We start from the raw sequence: 21,365 nt of genomic DNA, 5'->3' as shown, positions 1-21,365 counted from the left end.
CACTTCTTGTCCTTCTAGAATTTCAAATGAGGTTCAAGGCTGGTGTATAAATGTATTGTGTTGTTTGAAATCACCTCTTTTTAGCTACTGATTTTGGACAGAAACCAGTACTTTAGGTATAGCTCTGCACACAAATACCATAAACTGCACCAAGGGGGTTATTGGTAGTGGTTATTACTATTCTCTAACGCCAACCACAGATATTTGTCAATTATTTGAACACCATGTGGCTGCTTTGGGCACATGTGGCCAGTTTTTACCCTGACTCATAGGACTTTTAGTTTCTTAATGTCTCCTCCAGAGCTGTTGCTTAATTTCTCCTTCAGAGCTGTTGCTTTGAGGATTTGCCCTGAGGACTCTGATATTTGGAAATAAATGTCCAAAATCCGTGCCCTGCAGCAGAGAATCCCTGAGTCTTGAACACATAAACTGAGTCAGACATATCCCACGATCAGTAAGGTTGGAAAACACCTCCAAGACCGTGACTCCACCAACTCCCTGGGGGTAAAACACCCCCAGAAAATCCCATGGTTGGAAAGACGAAAAATCTGGAAGATGGTGGTGGTTTGGTGATGTTTCCCTGTGGGAGGGATGATGCATTTACAGTCTCTTTAAACTTGTGTTGGCATTGAGGCTGTAAATGCATAAATGGAATACAATCTAAATTCTCCTCCAAATCAGCCCAGGTTTCCAGCCCCAAGAGGCAGCTGCTGCTGGGTGGACTCTCCTTTCCCCTGCCTGGATCACTCACTCCTGGCTGTCCATGTTTATAAAATGAGGAGCATCCACCTCCTCTCAGTTCTGCTGAACAGCAAATTTCCTTTCACACCCTCCTCATAAAATGCCTCTTTTTTGTTGTGGGGCCCTTGGTGACCTCCTGAAAGCTCTGCTGCTGTGATCAATTTTCCCTCATCTCTCACTTTCTTGTTCAGATCAGATATTAGAACAATTTCTCCCTGCAGGAGTGGCCAGGCCTTGCAAGAAGTGTCCCAGGGAGGTGGTGGAGTCCCTGTGTCTGGGAGTGTCCCAGAGGTGTCTGGATGTGGCCCTTGGGGACGTGGATTGGGGTGATCCTGGTGGTGTGGGACTGTGAACCTTTCATTACCAGAACCATTATGTCATCAGAGAATGTGCCTCAGGGTGTGCTCTTCAAACTGATTTTAATTCATTTCTTTTCACCTTCTTTGATTTTAATTAAGTTGTTTTCAGCTCCTACCCTGTCCCCTTGAAAACTCCCTCACCAGAAAGTGCAATTCTGCATTAACATGGGATCCTTGTCCAGAGGGACCGTGGAGATGCTGCCAAGGGCTGGAGTCCCTCAGCTCTGGGACAGGCTGGGAGAGCTGGGGGGGTTCACCTGGAGAAGAGAAGGATCCAGGGAGACCTGAGAGCCCCTCCCAGGGCCTAAAGGGGCTCCAGGAGAGCTGGAGAGGGACTGGGGACAAGGGATGAAGGGACAGGACAAGGGAATGGCTCCCCACTGCCAGAGGGCAGGGATAGATGGGATATTGGGAAGGAATTGCTGGCTGGGAGGGTGGGCAGGCCCTGGCACAGGTTGGGCAGAGAAGCTGTGGCTGCCCCTGGATCCCTGGAAGTGTCCAAGGCCAGGTTGGACGGGGCTTGGAGCAGCCTGGGCTGGTGGAAGGTGTCCCTGCCCATGGCAGGGGTGGCACTGGGTGAGCTTTGAGGTCCCTCCCAACCCAAACCTTCCCTGATTCTGACTCTCTCTAAATGTCACTATTTGAGGAACTTGCTTTTTTCAGCCACTGTGGTCTTTTTTTCACAACAGCTATTTACAGCTCTCAGTATGGTGCCTGGGCATTTAAATTAAGGGTGCATTTCAGCCACCAAGACATGCCTCTTCTTAGAAATTTTGATCTGCAAGCCAAGTTTATCTCCAGCAGATATGGGGTGTTCGTCTCTCCCCATAAGTCCAGCTGGGTTTGCTGATTATATAAAGTGCTCTGAGCAGGCTGTTTGCATGACTAACTGGCTGCACTTCCTCCTTGTCTCAAGAAGACGATTTCATCAGGAGTTCCTGTAAATGAATCACTAAAAACATTTTTTTTTTTTTTATTTTAAGCCTCCCAGCCTGCTGAAATGCAGATACTCCTGGAAGCTCAAGGCCTCCAGGAAATCCTTTTCTAGTTCTCAATTTACCAGTAAACATCTAAAATCCTGCTCTGGTTCAGAACACAGGGAGGGATGTGTTGCTTTTTTCCTTTGTCATCTCTCCTTTTAACAGGCACAAAGAGTGTTACCTGAGCCTCATATGAAATCATGGAATCATAGGATGGTTTGGGTTGGGAGGGACCTCAAAGCCCATCCAGTGCCACCCCTGCCATGGGCAGGGACACCTTCCACCAGCCCAGGCTGCTCCAAGCCCCATCCAACCTGGCCTTGGACACTCCCAGGGATCCAGGGGCAGCCACAGCTTCTCTGCCCAACCTGTGCCAGGGCCTGCCCACCCTCCCAGCCAGGAATTCCTTCCCAATCTCCCATCTATCCCTGCCCTCTGGCAGTTTGAAACCATTCCCTGTGTCCTGTCCCTCCAGGTCCAGTTTGCTGCTGTGCCTGGGAGTAGGAGAGGAGAACCTGGAGCTCAGCAGGGCCAAGCTCCTGCTGGGACACATTTGTATTAACTGCTAAAGGAATACAAGTATTTCCTGCCTTTTGCCTGGATATCAGCTGCTGACTGGTGTGTCCTGGGGTTACAAACACTGCCCTTTGCCACCACATGGAAATACCAAGTGTGGCAGCTCCAACTTTCCAGTTAAAACTCCAATCTCTTCCCTGGGGTGACAGGGAATTGTCTGTATCTTTAGGTGTAGAACTTTCCAATGCTCGAGAAGAGAAGGATCCAGGGAGACCTGAGAGCCCCTAAAGGGCCTAAAGGGGCTCCAGGAGAGCTGGAGAGGGACTGGGGACAAGGGATGGAGGGACAGGACACAGGGAATGGCTTCCCACTGCCAGAGGGCAGGGATGGATGGGATATTGGAACCAAGATGTCTTGCTGAATTGGAGATGCCCCTTTACACATCTAAATACCCTTCCACGACCTCCAAAAGGCCCCAGTTGGCAGAGGAGGGTCCAGATCGTCCCAGCTTTCTCACAAACCTCAGCAGAGCCACCACAGCAAAGCTTGCAGGGGGAGGGTTTGAGGCTGACCAGACCAGTCTGGGTTTTCTGTAAGACCCTTCCTTTTCGTGTCAGGCCGGTATCAAACAGCTCAGTTCCATTTCTCTTCCAGGAAGAAGACTGAAAATCCAAGCAGCAAACACCGGGAGTTGCTGTTAATGAGGTAAGAGTTTGAAGAGCTTTTGGTTAATTGAGTCTGGAATTTGTTTAAGGCTTTGCTGAAGTGTGGTTTGAATAGGAAGGAGATTCTTCTGCTTTATTTGCTTCCTTATTTCAGTTTCTTAACTGAGTGTGGTTCTTTACACAAGATGTCTGGAAGAGGAGGGGGAAGGAGGAACACAAGGAAGGGATTGATTTGCCTCTCAAACCACTGTGATCCTAAAATTGTTCACCTCCCAATCTCTACCTGATGTAAGAGGTGTCCCTGAGTCTGTCAGTGGATTCCTTCCAGCTTTATCCGTGTGTTATTTTTGGAGAACTTCCTTATTTTTCCTGAATTCAAATATATTTTCAAGGTTCTGCACCAGAAATTTGGCTGCAGAAAAATCCCAAGATCATTTATCCCTTCCTATCTGATTTGACATTGACTTTGCTTTCTGCTCCCTAAGCTCAGGGAAAATAAAGCAATGTACAGAATTATCTCTGAATCTGTAGGTTCTACAGATTTCCTGGGTTCACAATGTCAGGATCAGATGTTGCATCTCCTCCAGCTCTCTCTTCTCTCCATGAAATGCCTTTATTCTCTGTTCTCTCTGCTCTCCTTCAGCTCCCAGTTTTAAGAAGTCATCCCTCATCCACTGAGCCATCCCTCACCCACCACATATTCCAATTTTTCATGAAGGCACAACCATTTAGATGTCCCTTCTAACAGAGAAGACCCTCAGAGAGTAATTTCTTGGGCTTTGGCTTGAGGAAGCTCAAGGTAAGAGAGAGATCAGCTGGGAGGAAACCCAAAGGCTGCCCAAGTTTCCTCTCTGGGCTGGCAAAGGGCAAACCCTCACGACAAGTTCTGGGATTTCTGTAACAAACAGTGTCTGTCAGCAGAAGGGAGGAGGGAAACCCCACTGCCTCAGTCACCCCTCGAGTTTCTTTAGCTTCGAGTTGCTCCACGTTTCCTCTGTGAATCAAAATCTGAGTGCATGAATTTGAGATGCCACTCAAATTAATGTGCCTTCTGAACACGCTGGTTTGCTGTTTAATGTTCCTGCTTGGAAGCTGCCAGTGGCTGTCACAGCTCGGCCTGGGCGCCTGTCCCAGCACTGCCCCTGCGGTCGCTCCGAGGGTGAATGGCTGGAATTGCTGCGCTGGCTCCAGCGGGGAGTGTGGTGATTAAAGGATCCGTGTCAGCACAGCCCCGGCGCCAGGGGAATCCCAACGCCAAGCGCCTGGAGCAGACGGTTTCGGCAGAACCGTTCAGAGAGGTGAATCACATCTTCCCAGAAGGGTTCAGGACAAGGTCAGACATGTGGAGTGCGGAGAAAACAAGCTCAGGCTCTGACTGACTGACTGTAATCTCCATCATCGCCTTTCGGCTCGTTTGATGGCGATCATCAACCAATCAATCGTCATTTTGCAGTGTTTCCTCCCTCCCCCCCTTTTTTTTTTAAGTTCTCTTTTCTAACATTCGCCATTTGTGTCAGCGTTAAAAGGCTTTGCCTGAGGTTCTGACCTGATTTATTCCTGCTGCTCCCTGCAGACGGAGGATCTCTGCCCTCAGAGCTGCAGGAGATAAGAGCAGGGCTAAGAGAAAGGGAGAAATCTCTCCTGCGATGGGGAAAGGGCTGAAGTACGGCGGAAATCGGGTGACTCATCCGAGCTCCTTTGGGAATCAAAGCTGAGCGCTCTGACCACGAGGCTCTTTCCTTGTGCCAGCTCTGCTCAGGAAATTCAGGCAGCCAAACATCATCTGTACTAACTAAAGATGTTTTAAGCACCCTAACCCTGCGCGGTTTCCTCTGTTGGCAATCCTGATGATTGCCTAATAATAATAATAATAGTAATAATAATAATAGTAATAATAATACAAACCGCCCATATTTTCTCTCTGAAGTGTTTGAGAGTATTTCGACTTTGTTCAGGAGACACATGAAATGCCCCCCTGCTTTATGGTGCTTTTAACTAAAGCCGCGTCAAAGCTCTTACATTAAAACCTGATTTAAAACCTAAAAATTAAAAGCCCTGCTAGTGATTATTCTAAAACAACGCGTCTATTAAGCAGCAATGGTCGGAGGAACGCAGCCTCCCGGCTCCACCTCCGGCGTTTTTAACCCGAATCTTGGGTTATCAGCAGCATCAGCGAAGGGGTGCGGTTGGGGGTAACCACGGGCTGGTGTCACGCTCGATGCACCCGGAGAAAAGCGGGGAACTTCAACCACTTCATGGCGAGATTTTCTCACATCAACCGCACGCAGGGGCAGGGACCGGGACGGGGCCTGGGGAGAGGGCTGGGGAAAGGGTTGGGGCAGGAGCAGGGACAGGGAAAGGGGCAGGGAGAGGGGTAAGACAGGAGCCAGGGAAGGGGAAAGGGCTGGGACAGGGACAGGGACAGGGGCAGAAGAGGGAGTAGGGGCAGGGAGAGAGACAGGGACAGGGGAAGGGAAAGGAGAGCGGCCGGGGGAGGGACAGGGGCAGGGATAGGAGTAGGGATAGAGACAGGGGAGGGACAGGGGCAGGGATAGGAACAGGGGAGGGACAGGAGCAGACGCAGGAAAGGGAGAAGGAGCAGAACAAGGAGCAGGGCAGAGACAGGGGCAAGGGCCGGAGCAGGGGCAGCGCTCGGACGGTGGCACATCCCACCCCAGCGCCGATCCCGGCTCAGCGCGGGTTCCCACCGGGCCCCTCCCGAGCGGCTCAGGCGGGGCCCGGGCGGGCTCTGCCTCCCGGGGGCGGAGGAGGAGGAGGAGGCGGCGGAGGTGGAGCCGGACGGAGCTGCCGCTCCGCGCTCCGCCCGCACCGGGCCCGGGTAGCGTGCGGCCCCGGCCCAGCCAAGCCCGGCCCGGCCCGGCCCGGCCGCTCCGCGGGCACCGGCGGGCGCTGCCAGGAGGGCCATGCCGGGCCGGGTGCCCCTCCGAGCCCTCCTGGTCCTCTTCCTCCGCATCCTCCTCCTCCTGGGCTCGGCGCGGGCCGCGGGCGCAGGTGGGTGCCGGGGATGGATGCGGGGGACACTGGCGGGGGCGGGGGAGTGCGGGCGGGTGCGGGGGAATGCAGGGGGAGCGGGGGAATGCAGGGGGGTGCGGAGGGAGTGCAGGGGGTGCGGGGGAGCGGGGAAAGTGCGGGGTGAGTGCAGGGGAGTGCGGGGGAGTGCGGGGGTGCGGAGGAGTGCAGGGGGTGCGGGACGCGGGGGGAGGCGGGGCGCGGGTGGATGAGCGAGGGGGGCGGGTCCAGCTGCTCGGGGCCGAGGCCGTGCCCGATGCCATGCCCTTTCCCGGGGCCGTGCCCGATGTGGAGCCGTGCCCGTTCTGGGGGCCGTGCCCGATGCTGTGCCCATGCCCGTGGCCATGCCCGATGCTGTGCCTGTTCCCGATGCTGTGCCCGTACCCGATGCCGTGCCCGTACCCGATGCTGTGCCCGTACCCGATGCCGTGCCCGTACCCGATGCTGTACCCGTTCCCGATGCCGTGCCCGTTCCCGATGCCGTGCCCGTTCCCGATGCTGTGCCCGTTCCCGATGCCGTGCCCGTTCCCGATGCTGTGCCCATGCCCGTGCCCGTGCCCGGGGCTTCCCCGCGCGGTTCCTCCCGCCGGGTTTCCGGGGCTGGGCCGGGGGCAGCGGGGCCGGGGCTCAGCCCGTGCCCGGAGCGGCCCCGGGATGGGGATGGGGACGGGGATAGGGATGGGGATGGGGATGAGGACAGGGGCAGTCCGGGGGGTCTCGCCCCGCCGGAGCGCTGAGCGGGGCCGAGCCCGGATGTCTTTGCCGATCCTGGGAATGCTCCTCCCAAAAACCCCGCTGTTGGCCGGGCTGACCGGTGCGGGTCCAGCCTGGAGGGGCTCGATTCGGTGTCGGTGATGCGGCTGAGGGTTGTGAGGTGGCGCCTGGTCGTTCATTAAACTCCGATTTCATGGCTCGACGCTAGGATTGGATTTGGATTCCATGGAAATGCTTTGCCACAGTGGGGGAGGTTTGCTCTGCAGGCCGGGTCTGGGATGGAGCTCAGCAGGGTAATCCCGGCTCCAAATGCATGTCCAGGGAGTGCGGAAGAGCTGCTGGGACGTGCCGTGTTCCAGGGCTGGAGCCCCTCTGCTCTGGAGCCAGGCTGGGAGAGCTGGGGGGGCTCACCTGGAGAAGAGAAGGCCCCAGGGAGACCTGAGAGCCCCTTGCAGGGCCTAAAGGGGCTCCAGGAGAGCTGGAGAGGGACTGGGGACAAGGACATAGAGACACAGGACAAAAGGGAATGACTTCCCACTACCAGAGAGCAGGGACAGATGGGATATTGGGAAGGAATTGCTGGCTGGGAGGGTGGGCAGGCCCTGGCACAGGGTGCCCAGAGAAGCTGTGGCTGCCCCTGGATCCCTGGAAGTGTCCCAGGCCAGGTTGGACGGGGCTTGGAGCAGCCTGTGCTGGTGGAAGGTGTCCCTGCCCTTGGCAGGGGTGGCACTGGGTAATATTTCATGTCACTCCCAGCACAAACCAGTGTGGGCCTGAGTGAGGTGTGCACACAGGCTGGTGCTTGCTCAGGCACAAAGGTTCCTCCATGAGTTCGTCACGTCCCCGTCCCATTTCCTGGTATTGGTCAAGGTTTGGCCATCCAGCCTGGCACTGCTGTGCCCTGTGGGGCTCTCCAGCTGTCTGGGGACAGCTGCTGTTCCAGACCTGCTTGGCTGTTCTATGGCAAGCCAGGGCAGGACCTACTGCAGGCAGTGTTGACCACTTGGATCCCATCAGCAGCAGTGGGATTTCCCAGGGAGCTCTTAGAATCATAAAATCACAGACTGGTTTGGGTTTGGAGGGACCTTAAAGGTCATCTCATTCCACCCCCTGCCGCGGGCAGGGAACCTTCCACTAGAGCATGTTATGAGATGAGAAGCCGATTTGGTGCTCTAGAACAGCAAAAGTCCATAAAAAAAATCCCCAAACCCACAGATTTCTGGTTTTGCCAGTTTAGCAAAACCCTGATTTCTCAGGCTGGTGCGAGGAGAAGGGAAGGGCACAGGAATCTCTGAGGACAGGACGGAGCTGAGCTGCTTTCACACACTGTAACTTGTGGCTTCACACTCTGCTGTGTGAAAGCTTTGAATTGTGGTGTGAGCCTCAGGAAGTCTCTGCAGCAGGAAAAAACAATCTGAACATTGTTTGGCAGCTGCTCTGAAAGAATCAGGTGTGGGAAAACCCCCCCCCGTCTCTGGGCAGAAGGGAAGGAGGGAGCATTGCAGCCTTTCTCTGCCTGAGGTAGTTTGGGTTTCTGGGATTCCCGGGTCTGTAGGTGCTGGGTTTGAAGTGTTTGTTTTGTTATTTTGGGTAATTTATTTTGTTATTTTGTTAATTATGGAAAACAGAGATGGTGAAGGAGCTGAGTGTGTGATTTCAGACAATGAAGTCACTGCCCTTGTCAGGGGGCGAGATCTGAGGGAAATCCGAACGAGTTCCCTGGGTGTGTTGTGGAAGCAGCTCCTCAGGGAGCAGTGAGGGTCCCCTGGCACGAGGCATCCTCGTGTTCAACTGCACAGCCAGAGTTCTGATGACTTTGTCAGGGTTTTTTGGCTGGCAGGGGAAATGATGTGTTTCTGAACACTAATGTGGGGCAAAGCAGCCCGTGTGCAGACATGGCATCCCAGACTGAGCTGGGTGGGAAGGCACCTTAAGTATTACCCATGGGCAGGGACACCTTCCACCAGCCCAGGGTGCTCCAAACCCCCTCCAACCTGGCCTTGGACACTTCCAGGGATCCAGGGGCAGCCACAGCTTCTCTGGGCAACCTGTGCCAGGGCCTGCCCACCCTCCCAGCCAGGAATTCCTTCCCAATATCCCATCTGTCCCTCACCCTTCATTGGTCTTTTCTGTCTTTGTTTAACAGGGGGTGAATTGCTGCCTCTGGGGTTTCGTTCTCAGAGCTGTCTGGGATTTGGTGACACGAGTGTCACCTCTGAGAGCACAGTGACTGATGGTGTGAGATACCTCACCACATGCCACACCAGCAGTGAGAGTGAGAGAGAGAATCTGTGGGACTGGGAAGTGAAAACCTCTCATGAATGAAGGTTCCTGGGGCCTTTAGAGCACCCAGGAGACCAACAGTGTCGGGGGCTGGAAGGAATCTCAAACAGACTTGCAGTGCTGAAGGAGGTAGTGGGGCCTGGGGCCCTGTGGGTTTGTGAGAGCAGCACTCAGACTTGAGGCTGAGAAATTACTGACACACCTAATTAAACCTTTGGGAGAATCCCAGACTGGTTTGGGTTGGGAGAGACCTTAAAGCCCATCCAGTGCCACCCCTGCCTGGAGAAGAGGAGGCTCAGGAGGGAGCTTTTCACTCTCTCTGACTCCCTGACAGGAAGGGCAGGGAGGGGGGTTGGGCTCTTCTGCCACATCCCAAGGGAAGGGAGGAGAGGAAATGGCCTCAAAGTGCCCCAGGGCAGGTTCAGAGAAGAGATCAGAAACAATTTCTCCCTGCAGGAGTGGTCAGGCCTTGCAAGAAGTGTCCCAGGGAGGTGGTGGAGTCCCTGTGTGTGGGAGTGTCCCAGAGGTGTCTGGATGTGGCCCTTGGGGACGTGGATTGGGGTGATCCTGGTGGTGCTGGGGTGGGACTGGGTGAGCCTGGAGGGCTCTTCCAGCCTTGTTTCTGTGATTCTGGGAGCTTAATTTATGGTTTCATGGGGCTGGGTGGGGTTTGTTGTTTGGTGCTGGACTTGGTACTTTGGTACTTTCAGCATTATGTTCTGCATGGAGTGAATAAAACCAGGGAGTTCAGCTCATGGAAACAGGGAATCCCAGACTGGTTTGGGTTGGGAGGGACCTTAAGTATTACCCAGTGCCACTCCTGCCATGGGCAGGGACACCTTCCACCAGCCCAGGCTGCTCCAAGCCCCGTCCAACCTGGCCTTGGACACTTCCAGGGATCCAGGGGCAGCCACAGCTTCTCTGCCCGACCTGTGCCAGGGCCTGCCCACTGAATTGTATCAGTACCAGAGCAGCTGGAAACGAGGTGAGGAGGAGGAGGAGGAGAAATGGTTTTGCCTGAGAAGCAGTGAAAGGTGGTGTGTGGTGATAGTACTGCAAATGTGGCACGTGATGATAGCAGTGAAACTGTGGCATACGGTGATGGACACCAACATTTGGTCACCGTGCGCTTGAACGTTTCAATAATTATTTTTCTTCTTCTTCTTTCTTTAGAACCTTCTCCCCATTTAGCAGCTCCAAAGAATGTGGAGGTTTATTCCTACAACTTCCACAGTGTGCTGAGATGGTCTCCAGGGGGGACAGACTCGGTGTTATACACAGTGCACTATAGAACGTGAGTAAACAGTTCTGAAAGCAGCTCATTTTGTCCCAGTTCAGTAACACAGTTGGTTTTAGAACCCTGAAAAGTGTAAATATGAATAAGCACAGAAAGGAGAGTATGTTTTTGTCACAGATGCTTTGATGTGTCTTCGAAAGCAGCTTCTGAGAGGCTGTGATGTGTCCACCGAGCTGAGGAAAGGTTGAAGTCATGAAGAGCAGCCAGAAATGTCGACCAGTTCCCTGCGGAATTTTAGTCTGATTCTCTCTGCTCAATTTGAATTTTCCCATTTAAATTTAATTTTCCCTGGGGAGATGGAGATGCTGAGAGGGCCGTGGGGTTCTGCCCAGGTGAAAGCCGTGGTCTTGTAACGTGTTATTTTCTTGCCAAAATCATCTGGGCGGGAGGGGTTGTGTTTTAGGTGCTTGCACCGTTCTGCTGGTGGTTTACTCGTGCTTTTTTGGCACAGCAGAGGGGCCTTTCCTGTCTGGAATGAGATGAACTGCACCCGGATCCCCCAGACCGAGTGTGAGTTCCCCCTGGAGATTCGGAAGCGGCGCTGGACGATCCTCCTGCGAGTGAGGGCTGAGCAGGGCCAGGACTGCTCCGACTGGGTGGAGACCCCGCCCTTCGTGGCAGAGAGGGACAGTGAGTGCTGGGTTTGCTGCCAGTGTCTGTCTCTCTCTCTCCGAGGAGGTTTCTTTGAGAAAACCGCTCTGCATTTTTGGCTCTGTCGTGCAGAGTCAAAGGGAGAGGGTTGGAGGTGTTTGCCCACAAAGACAGCGAGGTCTCAGCAGGATTTGATACTCCCCTGGTGCTGCTGTGGTGGCTCAGGGCTGTCTCAGCAGGTGTCACGAGACAAACATGAGTTTCCTGGAGGGGGGGTTTGAGCCTTCCCGGAGCCACAACCTTCTTTTGGTGGAGGGTTTTCCATTTTCTCATTTCCCCACTGAGCTCCTCCCACATGAACCCCTTGGACTCGTGGCAGTCTGGGGCAAACCCACCTGCTTCTGCTGAACAGATCCCTGCCCTGATAAATAGCAGTGGTCTGATAAATGTGAATTGTCCTCATAAATAGAAATTGTCCTGACTGCAGTGTAGAGGTGTCAAGGACACTTTTTAAATTATAGAAACCAAGATTGGTTTGGTTTGAGAGTGACCTTAAAGTTCATCCAGTCCCACCCCCTGCCATATGCAGGGACACCTTCCACTAGACCATGCCAGGAGTGATTTTGCTGTTAGTAAGTACCACTGGCAGTACTCTATTAGTATTTTTCATGATTTAGACCTCAAAAGTATTTCACAAAAGGAAACCATCATGTTTACCATGCAGGTCAGATGGAGACATCAAATCAAGGAGGGGTAAAGCAGTTATTTCTCTTCCAATCTATTGACTCAAAGCACTGTGGTTTTTAGGGAACGTGGAATTTGTGGCAGGCTGAGCAAAGGGAAAAAAATGGCCGGTAACTTCAAATGAACTTGGGGATTTTCTAGTTAATGTTTACTAAATTACTGGGGATAGTTAGATAAACACTGTAAATGTTTTAAGTACATGAGGAAGTGTTTTCCCTTTCTTGAGTGAAAGCTGTTGAAATGTATTGTGTTTGCTGGGAGTGTCCAAGGGAGGGAAGGGAGCTGGGAAGGGGCTGGAGCAGCAGGAGGGGCTGAGGGAGCTGGGGGGGCTCAGCCTGGAGAAAAGGAGGCTCAGGGGGGACCTTCTGGCTCTGCAATCCCTGCCAGGAGGGGGGAGCCGGGGGGGGTCGGGCTCTGCTCCCAGGGAACAGGGACAGGAGGAGAGGGAACGGCCTCCAGCTGTGCCAGGGGAGGCTCAGGTTGGCCAGGAGGAGGAATTTGTTGCTGGCAAGGGTGGTCAGGCCTTGGCAGGGGCTGCCCAGGGAGGTTTGGAGTGCCCAGCCCTGGAGGTGTCCAAGGCAGGCCTGGCCGTGGCACTCAGTGCTCTGGGCTGGGGGACAGGGTGGGGATGGGGCACAGGGGGATCCATGGGCTGGGAGGGCTTTTCCAGCCTCAGGGATCCTGTGGAGCTGCAGCCAGTCCAGGAGCTGCTGTTCATCCTGGGGGTTCACTGCTCTCTCTGTGTTTGTTTCCAGCCACTCTGGGCCCCCCCAAGGTGAACAGGGTGAGTGCCAGCTCTGACTCGCTGCTCCTCAGTGTCAGCCCCCCTTTCACACCCGAGCCTGGGGACAGTTTTCAGTACCGTGTGTTCTACTGGGAGAACTCAACAAGTACCACGAGAAAGGTGAGAGTTCTCTCTTATTTCCTTTGTTCCTCGTGCCTTGGAGACCGAGATGTGAGTCAGTGGCTCTTGGCAAAACGACAACTGGAGGAAGAAAATGCCTGTATTTTGTCTCTACCAATGAGTGTCACCATGTGGAGTCTTGGGAGGTTAATTTGGCCTTGACACAAGTGCTGCTGCATTCTCAAACTTAACCCCCCATCTTCCTCTCCTCCTTTAGGAACAAAGGCTAAATCCCATGGCAGATCAGGGTAGAGAATCTGTGTCAAAGGTGACTTTTGATTCCAGAGTTTGCTTAGGGAAGTGTGGGAAACTGGAATCTCCTCCCTCCTTTCCTGTGCTGGGAGCTGCAGGAGCAGCTGCTGGGGCCTCATGTGCCTGTTCCCAGGGCAGAGAAGGTTGTTGGAAACATGCTGGGATGAGCTGGCCCTGTTCATCCTGAGACTTGGTCCCATCCTGTGCTCCTGCTGCTGCCTGGGGCCTTGGGAACTGTGTCAGTGCTGCAGGGGAGGTGCTAAGTTTAAAAAAAAAAGGAGGAAGAAGCTTCCAGATGACATCATTCTGAAGTCAAATATTTAAAAAGCAGAAGCAGAAAAATATTAATTTATTTAAGAGAAATATCAACATTTAAAAAAAACCCTTTTGCTTCAAAGACCTTAGTAAGTCACCTCCCTCTCCTTCCTGTTTTGCACCCATGTGTTATTTTTCTGACACACACACGCAGTACCTTCATTTGAGAGGCAGGGAAGAAATGGGGAAGGCTCCACTCAGGGTTTAATTTTTCCCTGCCCACCTCCCCCATATTCTGCTCTTTGCCTGAGCTGCTGCATCAGAACATCCAGGAAAGCTGGAATATATTTCACTGCTCCTCTTGTGTGGGAGAGCTGAGTGATGGAAATAAAAAAACCCACTGAGTTTTTTGAATGGGAAATGTAAATGAGGGAGGATGTCTGTGTTGGGAACAAGGCTGGGTTTACAGTAACACCTGTTTGTGTTTCAGTCTTTTGAACAGGAACAAGAGGCACACAGGACACTATTGCAAATTGAAAAACTAAAGGAATCGACACTTTATTGCTTTAGCCTTCAAGTAGAATTTGAGGGAGTCTTTGGCAACCTGCTAGGACAGGAAAGCGCCCCGAAGTGTCACAGAACTGCCATCAGTGGTATGTGGGGTTGGGGGGTTTTGTGTCGAGGGGGATGAGGTAGAACGTGAGTCCTGGATCACCTGAGCTGCTCCCTGTCTGCCAGGAGTGCCGAGGGACCACGGAGCTCACAGCTGTCATTAACGGCAAAATAATCAGGACTCCTCAGTCAGGAACTGAGGGTCTGTGTTGTGCTCTTCCCCTTGTCCTTTTCCTTCATAAATCCTGCTGGAATGTGGGAAAATGGAGTTTGGCCCCTCTGGAAATCTGAAGCTGATCCCAGGGCTGGAGCCCCTCAGCTCTGGAGCCAGGCTGGGAGAGCTGGGGGCATTCACCTGGAGAAGAGAAGGATCCAGGGAGACCTGAGAGTCCCTTCCAGGGCCTAAAGGGGCTCCAGGAGAGCTGGAGAGGGACTGGGGACAAGGGATGGAGGGCCAGGACACAGGGAATGGCTTCCCACTGCCAGAGGGCAGGGACAGATGGGATATTGGGAAGGAATTGCTGGCTGGGAGGGTGGGCAGGCCCTGGCACAGGTTGGGCAGAGAAGCTGTGGGTGCCCCTGGATCCCTGGGAGTGTCCAAGGCCAGGTTGGACGGGGCTTGGAGCAGCCTGTGCTGGTGGAAGGTGTCCCTGCCCATGGCAGGGGTGGGATGAGATGATCCTTTAAGTCCCTCCCAACCCAGACCATTCTGTGATTCCGTAAGGATGAACCCACCATGGGTACACAGATTTTTTTGTCGTTTTCCAGAGGCAACCAGAGCTGGACACATCACCCTGCTGTGCCTCTTGGGGTTAGTCCTTGTAAATCTGGCGACAGCCGTTTTGCTGCTCCTGTGGAAACACCGCCAGAAAGTCAAACAGTGGGCTCAGCCACCCTTGAAAATCCCCTCACACTTCGAAGAGGTACGTGCAGAGGTTCTGTGGTTGTGCCCTAGAAGAGGGAAGAGGAACAGGGCAGTTGTTGCCCAACAGGAACAGCAGCTGTTGTGTCTCGGGGTGCTCCTGCTCTGCTGCTCTGGAGCTGTTCCTGAGCAGGGTGATCATTTACCCTGTGCTGACACAGCTCTTGTGTCTCGGGGTGCTCCTGCTCTGCTGTTCCTGGAGCTGTTCCTGAGGGGGATCATTTACCCTGTGCTGACACAGCTCTTGTGTCTCGGGGTGCTCCTGCTCTGCTGTTCCTGAGGGTGATCATTTACCCTGTGCTGACACAAACCCCGCTGGGCTTTCCTGCCAGCCCCGAGGCTGACCCCGAGCCGCTTCCCCTTCCCCTTCCTTGGCCTGGCTCGGCCCTCGGTTCTCAAACAGGGGCTCTCCGGGAGCTTTTCCCCTTCGTCCTGCAGTAAAGATAATTGTACCAGTATTAAATGTTATAAAATCATTGATGTTTTTAAAGTTAAAATATTGTAATTATTATTATAATTATTATAAATTTATATAAATTTTATATAATTATTATAATAACATGTTGTATAATATAAAATATTATAAAATAATAATTGTATTTAAATAGTAAAAGTAATTGTACCAGTATAAAATATTATAAAATAATATATATTCTAAAATATAAAACATCATAACTATCATAATAATACATTATAAATATAAAATATTATAAAATAATAATTGTATTTAAATAACAATAGTACTAGTGTAAAATATTATAAATAATTTATATACTAAAATATAAAATATAATAAATATAATACATATATCATACTTATAAAATATTATAAAATAATTTATATTATTCAATATAAAATATTGTAAATATTATAATACATTATAAATATAAAACATTATAAAAATAATAGTATTTAAATAGTAAAGATAATTGTACTAGTATAAAATAATATAAAATAATTTATATTATTCAATATACAATATTGTAAATATTAGAATAATATGTTATATAATATAAAACATTATAAAAATAATAGTATTTAAATAGTAAAGATAATTGTACTAGTATAAAATATTATAAAATAATTTATATTATTCAATATAAAATATTGTAAATATTATAATAACAATATAATAATAAAATAATAATTGTCTTTAAATAGTAAAGATAATTGTACTAGTATAAAATGTTATAAAATAATTTATATTATTAAAGATAAAATATTTTTAATATTATAATATGTTATATAATATAAAATATTAAAAATAATAATTGTATTTAAATAATAAATTAATTGTACCACTATAAAATATTATAAAAATATATTATAAAATATAATATAAAATATAATAAATATTATATTATAATTTATTATAACTATACTATGAAATATTATAAAATATTATAAAATATTATGATAAAATAATTGTATTAAAATAGTAAAAAATCCTTGTAAGTGTAATACAATAGGAAAAATATCCTTGTACAGGGTATTTAAATAGTAAAAATACCCTTGTGCTGGGTGGTAAAATAGTAAATAAAGTCTTTGTGTGTTAAAGTAGTAAAACAAATTTTTGTACAGGGTATTAAAATAGTATAAAACTCCTTGTAAGTGTATTAAAATAATAAATCCTTTAAAGTGTATTAAAATAATAAAAAACTTCTTGTAAGTATATTAAAATACTGAAAATAATCCTTGTATTAAAATAGTGAACAAATCTTTGTATGGGGTATTAAAACAGTAAAAAGTCCATGTAGAAGGTAATGGGGTGTTTAAAATAGTAAATAAAGTCTTTGTGTGTTAAAGTAGTAAAAAAAATTCTTGTACAGGATATTAAAATAATAAAAAAATCCTTGCAATTGCATTAAAATAGTAAAAATTTATTTACAGGGTATTAAAATAATAAAAAATCCTTTTAAGTATTAAAATAGTAAAAATGTCCTCATACAGGGTATTAAAATAGTAAAAATACCCTTGTGCAGGGTGATAAATAGTAAGGAAAATGGTAAAAAAATTCTTGTACAGGGTATTAAAATAGTAAATAAAATCCTTGTAAGTGTATTGAAATAATTTAAAATTTCTTATAAGTTTATTAAAACAGTGAAAAAATCTTTGTATGGAGTATTAAAATAGTAAAAATATAATTTTAAGTGCATTACAATAGTAAAAATACCCTTGTGCAGGGTGATAAAATAGTAAATAAAACCTTTGTGTGTTAAAGAAGTAAAAAAATTCTTGTAAGGGATATTAAAATATAAAAAAAATCCTTGTAAGTGTATTGAAATAATAAAAAAATCTTTGTAAATGTATTAAAATAATAGTAAAAATTCCATGTACAGGGTATTAAATAGTAAAAACATTCTTGTACAGGGTATTTAAATAGTAAAAATATCCTTTTGCAGGGTGTTAAAATAGTAAATAAAATCTTTGTGTGTTAAAATAGTAAAAATAATTCCTGTACAGGGTATTAAAATAGTAAAAAATCCTTATAAGTGTATTGAAATAGTAAATCAAATCCTCAAAAATGTATTAAAATAGTAAATCAAATCCTCATAAGTGTATTAAAACAGTAAAAAATAGTTGTAGAGGGTATTGAAATAGTAAAAAAAAAAGTGTAATATATTTAAACAGTAAGAAAATCCTTGTTCAGAGTTTTAAACAGTAAAAAAATCCTTGTACAATGATTTCAAATGTGAAAACAATCCTTGCACAGGGCATTAAGACAGTGAATAAAATCCATATAAGTGTATTAAAATAGTAAAAATATCCTTCTCCAGGGTATTAAATAGTAAAAATATCTTTGTAAGTGTAATAAAATAGTAAAAAAATCCTTACATGGATTAAGATAGTAAATAAAATCCTTTTAAGTGTGTTAAAATAATTTAAAAAATCCTTGTGTATTAAAATAGTGAACAAATCTTTGTACAGGGTATTAAAACAGTAAAAAATCCTTGTAGAGGGTAATAAAATAGTAAAAATATTCCTCTGCAGGGTATTTAAATAGTAAAAAAAAAAATCCTTGCACAGTATATTAAAATAGTAACTAGAATCTTTGCAAGTGTATTTAAATAGTAAATAAAATCCATGTGAGTGTATTAAAATGGTAAAAAAAAATAATTGAATTGGATATTAAAACAGTAAAAAAAAATTGTAGGGTATTAAAATAGTAAAAAAAAAAATATCCCTGTAAATGTATTAAATAGTAAAGTATCCCTGTACTGATTATGAATATAGTAAATAAAATCCTTGTAAGTGTATTAAATAGTAAATAAAATCCTTGTAAGTGTATTATTAAATATTAAATAATTAAATATTTAATTAATAATTTAATTAAAAAATTAAATATTAAATATTTGCAAGTGTATTATAATTTATTATTAAATATGTAAATATTTGTAAGTGTATCCTTGTAAGTGTATTATTAAATATTAAATAATTAAATATTTTAATTAATAATTTAATTAAAAATTAAATATTAAAAATTAAATAAATTAAATTTATTACCCTGTGCAGGGTAATAAAATAGTGGAACAAATGAAGGAGAACAAGGCAATGTGCTGACTTTCCCAACTGTGCCTTTCCAAGAGGCCTCTCTTGGGGTGCAGAATTCCCGTGGATCGGGGCAGTCCCGTGGGATTCCTGCAGGTGTTTGGGATCCCAGCAGGATCTGAGCTCTCGGGGTCCCCGTTCCAAGGAGCCCAAAAGCCACCCTGAGGTTCATTTCTGTCTGGACTTTGCTGAAATGGATGGTTTGGGGGGGTTTATGTTTTTAACACACCTGGAAAATGTTTCTATTCTAATTTATTTATATGTTCATAACACACCTGGAAAATGTTTATATTCTAATTTATTTATATGTTTATAACACACATGGAAAATGTTTCTATTCTAATTTATTTATATGTTCATAACACACCCGGAAAAATAATCCCCTTGTTCATCAGCCTTGAGGGGAGTGCAGAGGAAGTGGATCTTTAATTGGGAGCCACCAAGTTAACTTTGTGCCACCTTTCTGATGCTCTGTGCTTTGATTATTATCTGGGATGTGATGATTATCTGGGATGTGATTGTTATCTGGGATGTGATGATTATCTGGGATGTGATTGTTATCTGGGATGTGATTTTTATCTGGGATGTGATTGTTATCTGGGATGTGATTGTTATCTGGGATGTGATTGTTATCTGGGATGTGATGATTATCCTGGGAAAGCTCAGAGTGGGAGGGAAGGGGAGCAGAGAGGAGCCAAAGCCAGGGAGGGATGGCACCAGGGATTTGTGGGGACAGGGGAAGGTGCAGCTCTGCCTGACCTGGAGCAAAGCAGGCCCTGGGATCCCGTTTCTCCAGCAGCCGCTTGCTGGATTCCTGCAGCTGGAGGTTCAGAACTCAGAGGGATGTGCTTGAACCAACGTGAAAAGACTGGCCAAAATGTAATAAAAAAGCCCCCAAAACACCCAACCAGGACCTGCAGCTGCTTTAACTCACTGGAGTGATGTTTGTGTGATGGATTTTATTCCATCCCCCCCAGAAATAAGGGATTTTTAACTGGGTCAGCGTAGTTCCAAGGAAGTCCAGGGGGAATATTCACGTAGCTGTGGATCCTGACATGAAGCAACTCGATGTCTCTGGAATTTCTGACACGTGGACAGGGATCTGAACTGTTGTTTTCTGGATTCTTCCAGTTCCTCAGGGACCCTGGCATGCCTGGCTTGGAGGAGTTGGACAATTCCATGGAGGATGATCCCCAGGCTGTTGAAACTGGAGAAGGAATCCGAGCCTGGAGCAGCAGCCCAGGGTGACGACTCCTCATCCAGCACCTCCAGGCCCAGGGAAACCACTGAAGAGCCACCCCAGCGAGTGTCACCTGCTCCAGGGTTTCCAGCAGCTGCTCCTGTGGCGTGGCTGCTGCCAGGACAATCCTGAGCAGGACACGGACCCTGGGATGTGTTCCAGGGGCTTCTCCTGAGCTCCCCCAGCACCTCATTCTGCCAAAGACACTGGAAGGAGGAACACGGAAGGGAAACGAACACTAAAGTCCTAAAAAAGGTTAAATTCCCACCCCAGGTTGGAATAAAGCTTTGAGGAATAGCAGCACTTTACAGGAGGATGGAGGAGAACGTGGGATTTTTCAGGGAGTGAATCACTGCAATGTGAATTCCTTTTACAGTGGATTTTCTTTTGTTGGCAATAATACTCTTGTTATATCCACCCCACTCCGCTTCTCTGAATCATTTGCAGCGCGTGGCAAACTAAAAAGAGATTTGTTGGTCCTTCCGCTGCTCAGGATGAAGCTGTGCCAGAAACTCCTCCCAGAGAGGCCTCCTCCTGTCTGCTTCCTCCCAGCCTCCTGGAAGCATTAATCTGCTCCTGCAGCCACCCCAGTGTCCTGCACAGCCAAACAGACTGGAAAATAACACTTACAACATGAATCAGTCGTTATCAGACACTAAAACCTCTTGTTCACCTCCAGCAAAGGGAGAGCTGACTGAGAGAGATGCTTGGAGTGCCTTAAAGAAGGGCCCACGTTCAGCCTCCTGGGGGGTCTGGGAGGTGTCCAATAAAGCACAAAGAACAAGGGAGCCACTTCTGTACTAAAAAGATGGGGTTTAATTGATGATTTTCCCGGGTTTGATAGAAATTGTGTCAAAGAAAGAAAAGAAAATGGGCTTGTCTGTTTGCAAATCACTCCTTGGAGTCCCTGTCAGAGCTGGGGGTAACTGAGGTGATGCCATCCCAGCCTTTCCAGGGACACTCCAGGCCAGCGGCCAAAAGCTTTATCAGGTGTTTCCTTGCAGAACTGATGTAATCCCCTGGGATTAGGCAACCTGCTGACACAAGGGAGTTGTGTGAAGCCTGAGTCATGATTCGTGGCTGGAGGAACTGTCAGGAGCTGCAGAGCATCTGCTTTTAACCAGCCCTGTTCCCTGGGCTGGGCTGGGCACAACTGGGCAGCCACAGCTCACAGCAGCACCAACCCAATGCCCAGCAGAGGGCACGACTGTTAAACATCTCCTGGCAAAATATATATATATATACACATAATATATATGTATATCTATCTATCTATCTGTCCCTGAATAAACCCTACACTGGCCTTCTGTCAGGGATCCAAGTTATTAAATTTTGTTACACAAAGAGGCCAAAGTCAGAAACCACTTGCTTGGGGTACTGAAGAAGACACAAAGAATCCCAGACTGCTTTGGGTTGGGAGGGACCTCAAAGCCCATCCCAGTGCCACCCCTGCCATGGGCAGGGACACCTTCCACCAGCCCAGGGTGCTCCAAGCCCCGTCCAACCTGGCCTGGGACACTGCCAGGGATCCAGGGGCAGCCACAGCTTCTCTGGCCAACCTGTGCCAGGGCCTGCCCACCCTCCCAGCCAGCAATTCCTTCCCAATCTCCCATCTGACCCTGCCTTCCCTCCTCCAGGTGAGCACCTCCAGCTCCTCCAGCTCCCCCAGCCCGTCCTTGCCTTGTTGAAGTTCCAGTTTCAGGTACAAGGT

At 48.0% G+C, this 21,365-nt stretch overlaps 1 protein-coding gene across 1 annotated transcript; it reads left to right on the top strand.

Moving 5' to 3' along the window:
* The first annotated feature begins 6,069 nt into the window (after window positions 1-6,069).
* Window positions 6,070-20,957, top strand: IFNGR2 (interferon gamma receptor 2). Its single transcript, XM_050332862.1, is given in 8 exon segments — window positions 6,070-6,273; window positions 10,462-10,582; window positions 11,037-11,215; window positions 12,676-12,824; window positions 13,822-13,984; window positions 14,712-14,866; window positions 19,546-19,641; window positions 19,643-20,957. Coding segments are annotated over 8 exon segments (1,095 nt in total). The 5' UTR covers window positions 6,070-6,185; the 3' UTR covers window positions 19,787-20,957.
* The last annotated feature ends 408 nt before the right edge of the window (window positions 20,958-21,365 follow it).

Source organism: Myiozetetes cayanensis, unplaced genomic scaffold, assembly GCF_022539395.1.
Source record: "Myiozetetes cayanensis isolate MyiCay16 unplaced genomic scaffold, myiCay2020 scf5-8, whole genome shotgun sequence".
Lineage (NCBI taxonomy): Eukaryota > Metazoa > Chordata > Aves > Passeriformes > Tyrannidae > Myiozetetes > Myiozetetes cayanensis.
This window is presented reverse-complemented; position numbering and strand designations above follow the sequence as displayed.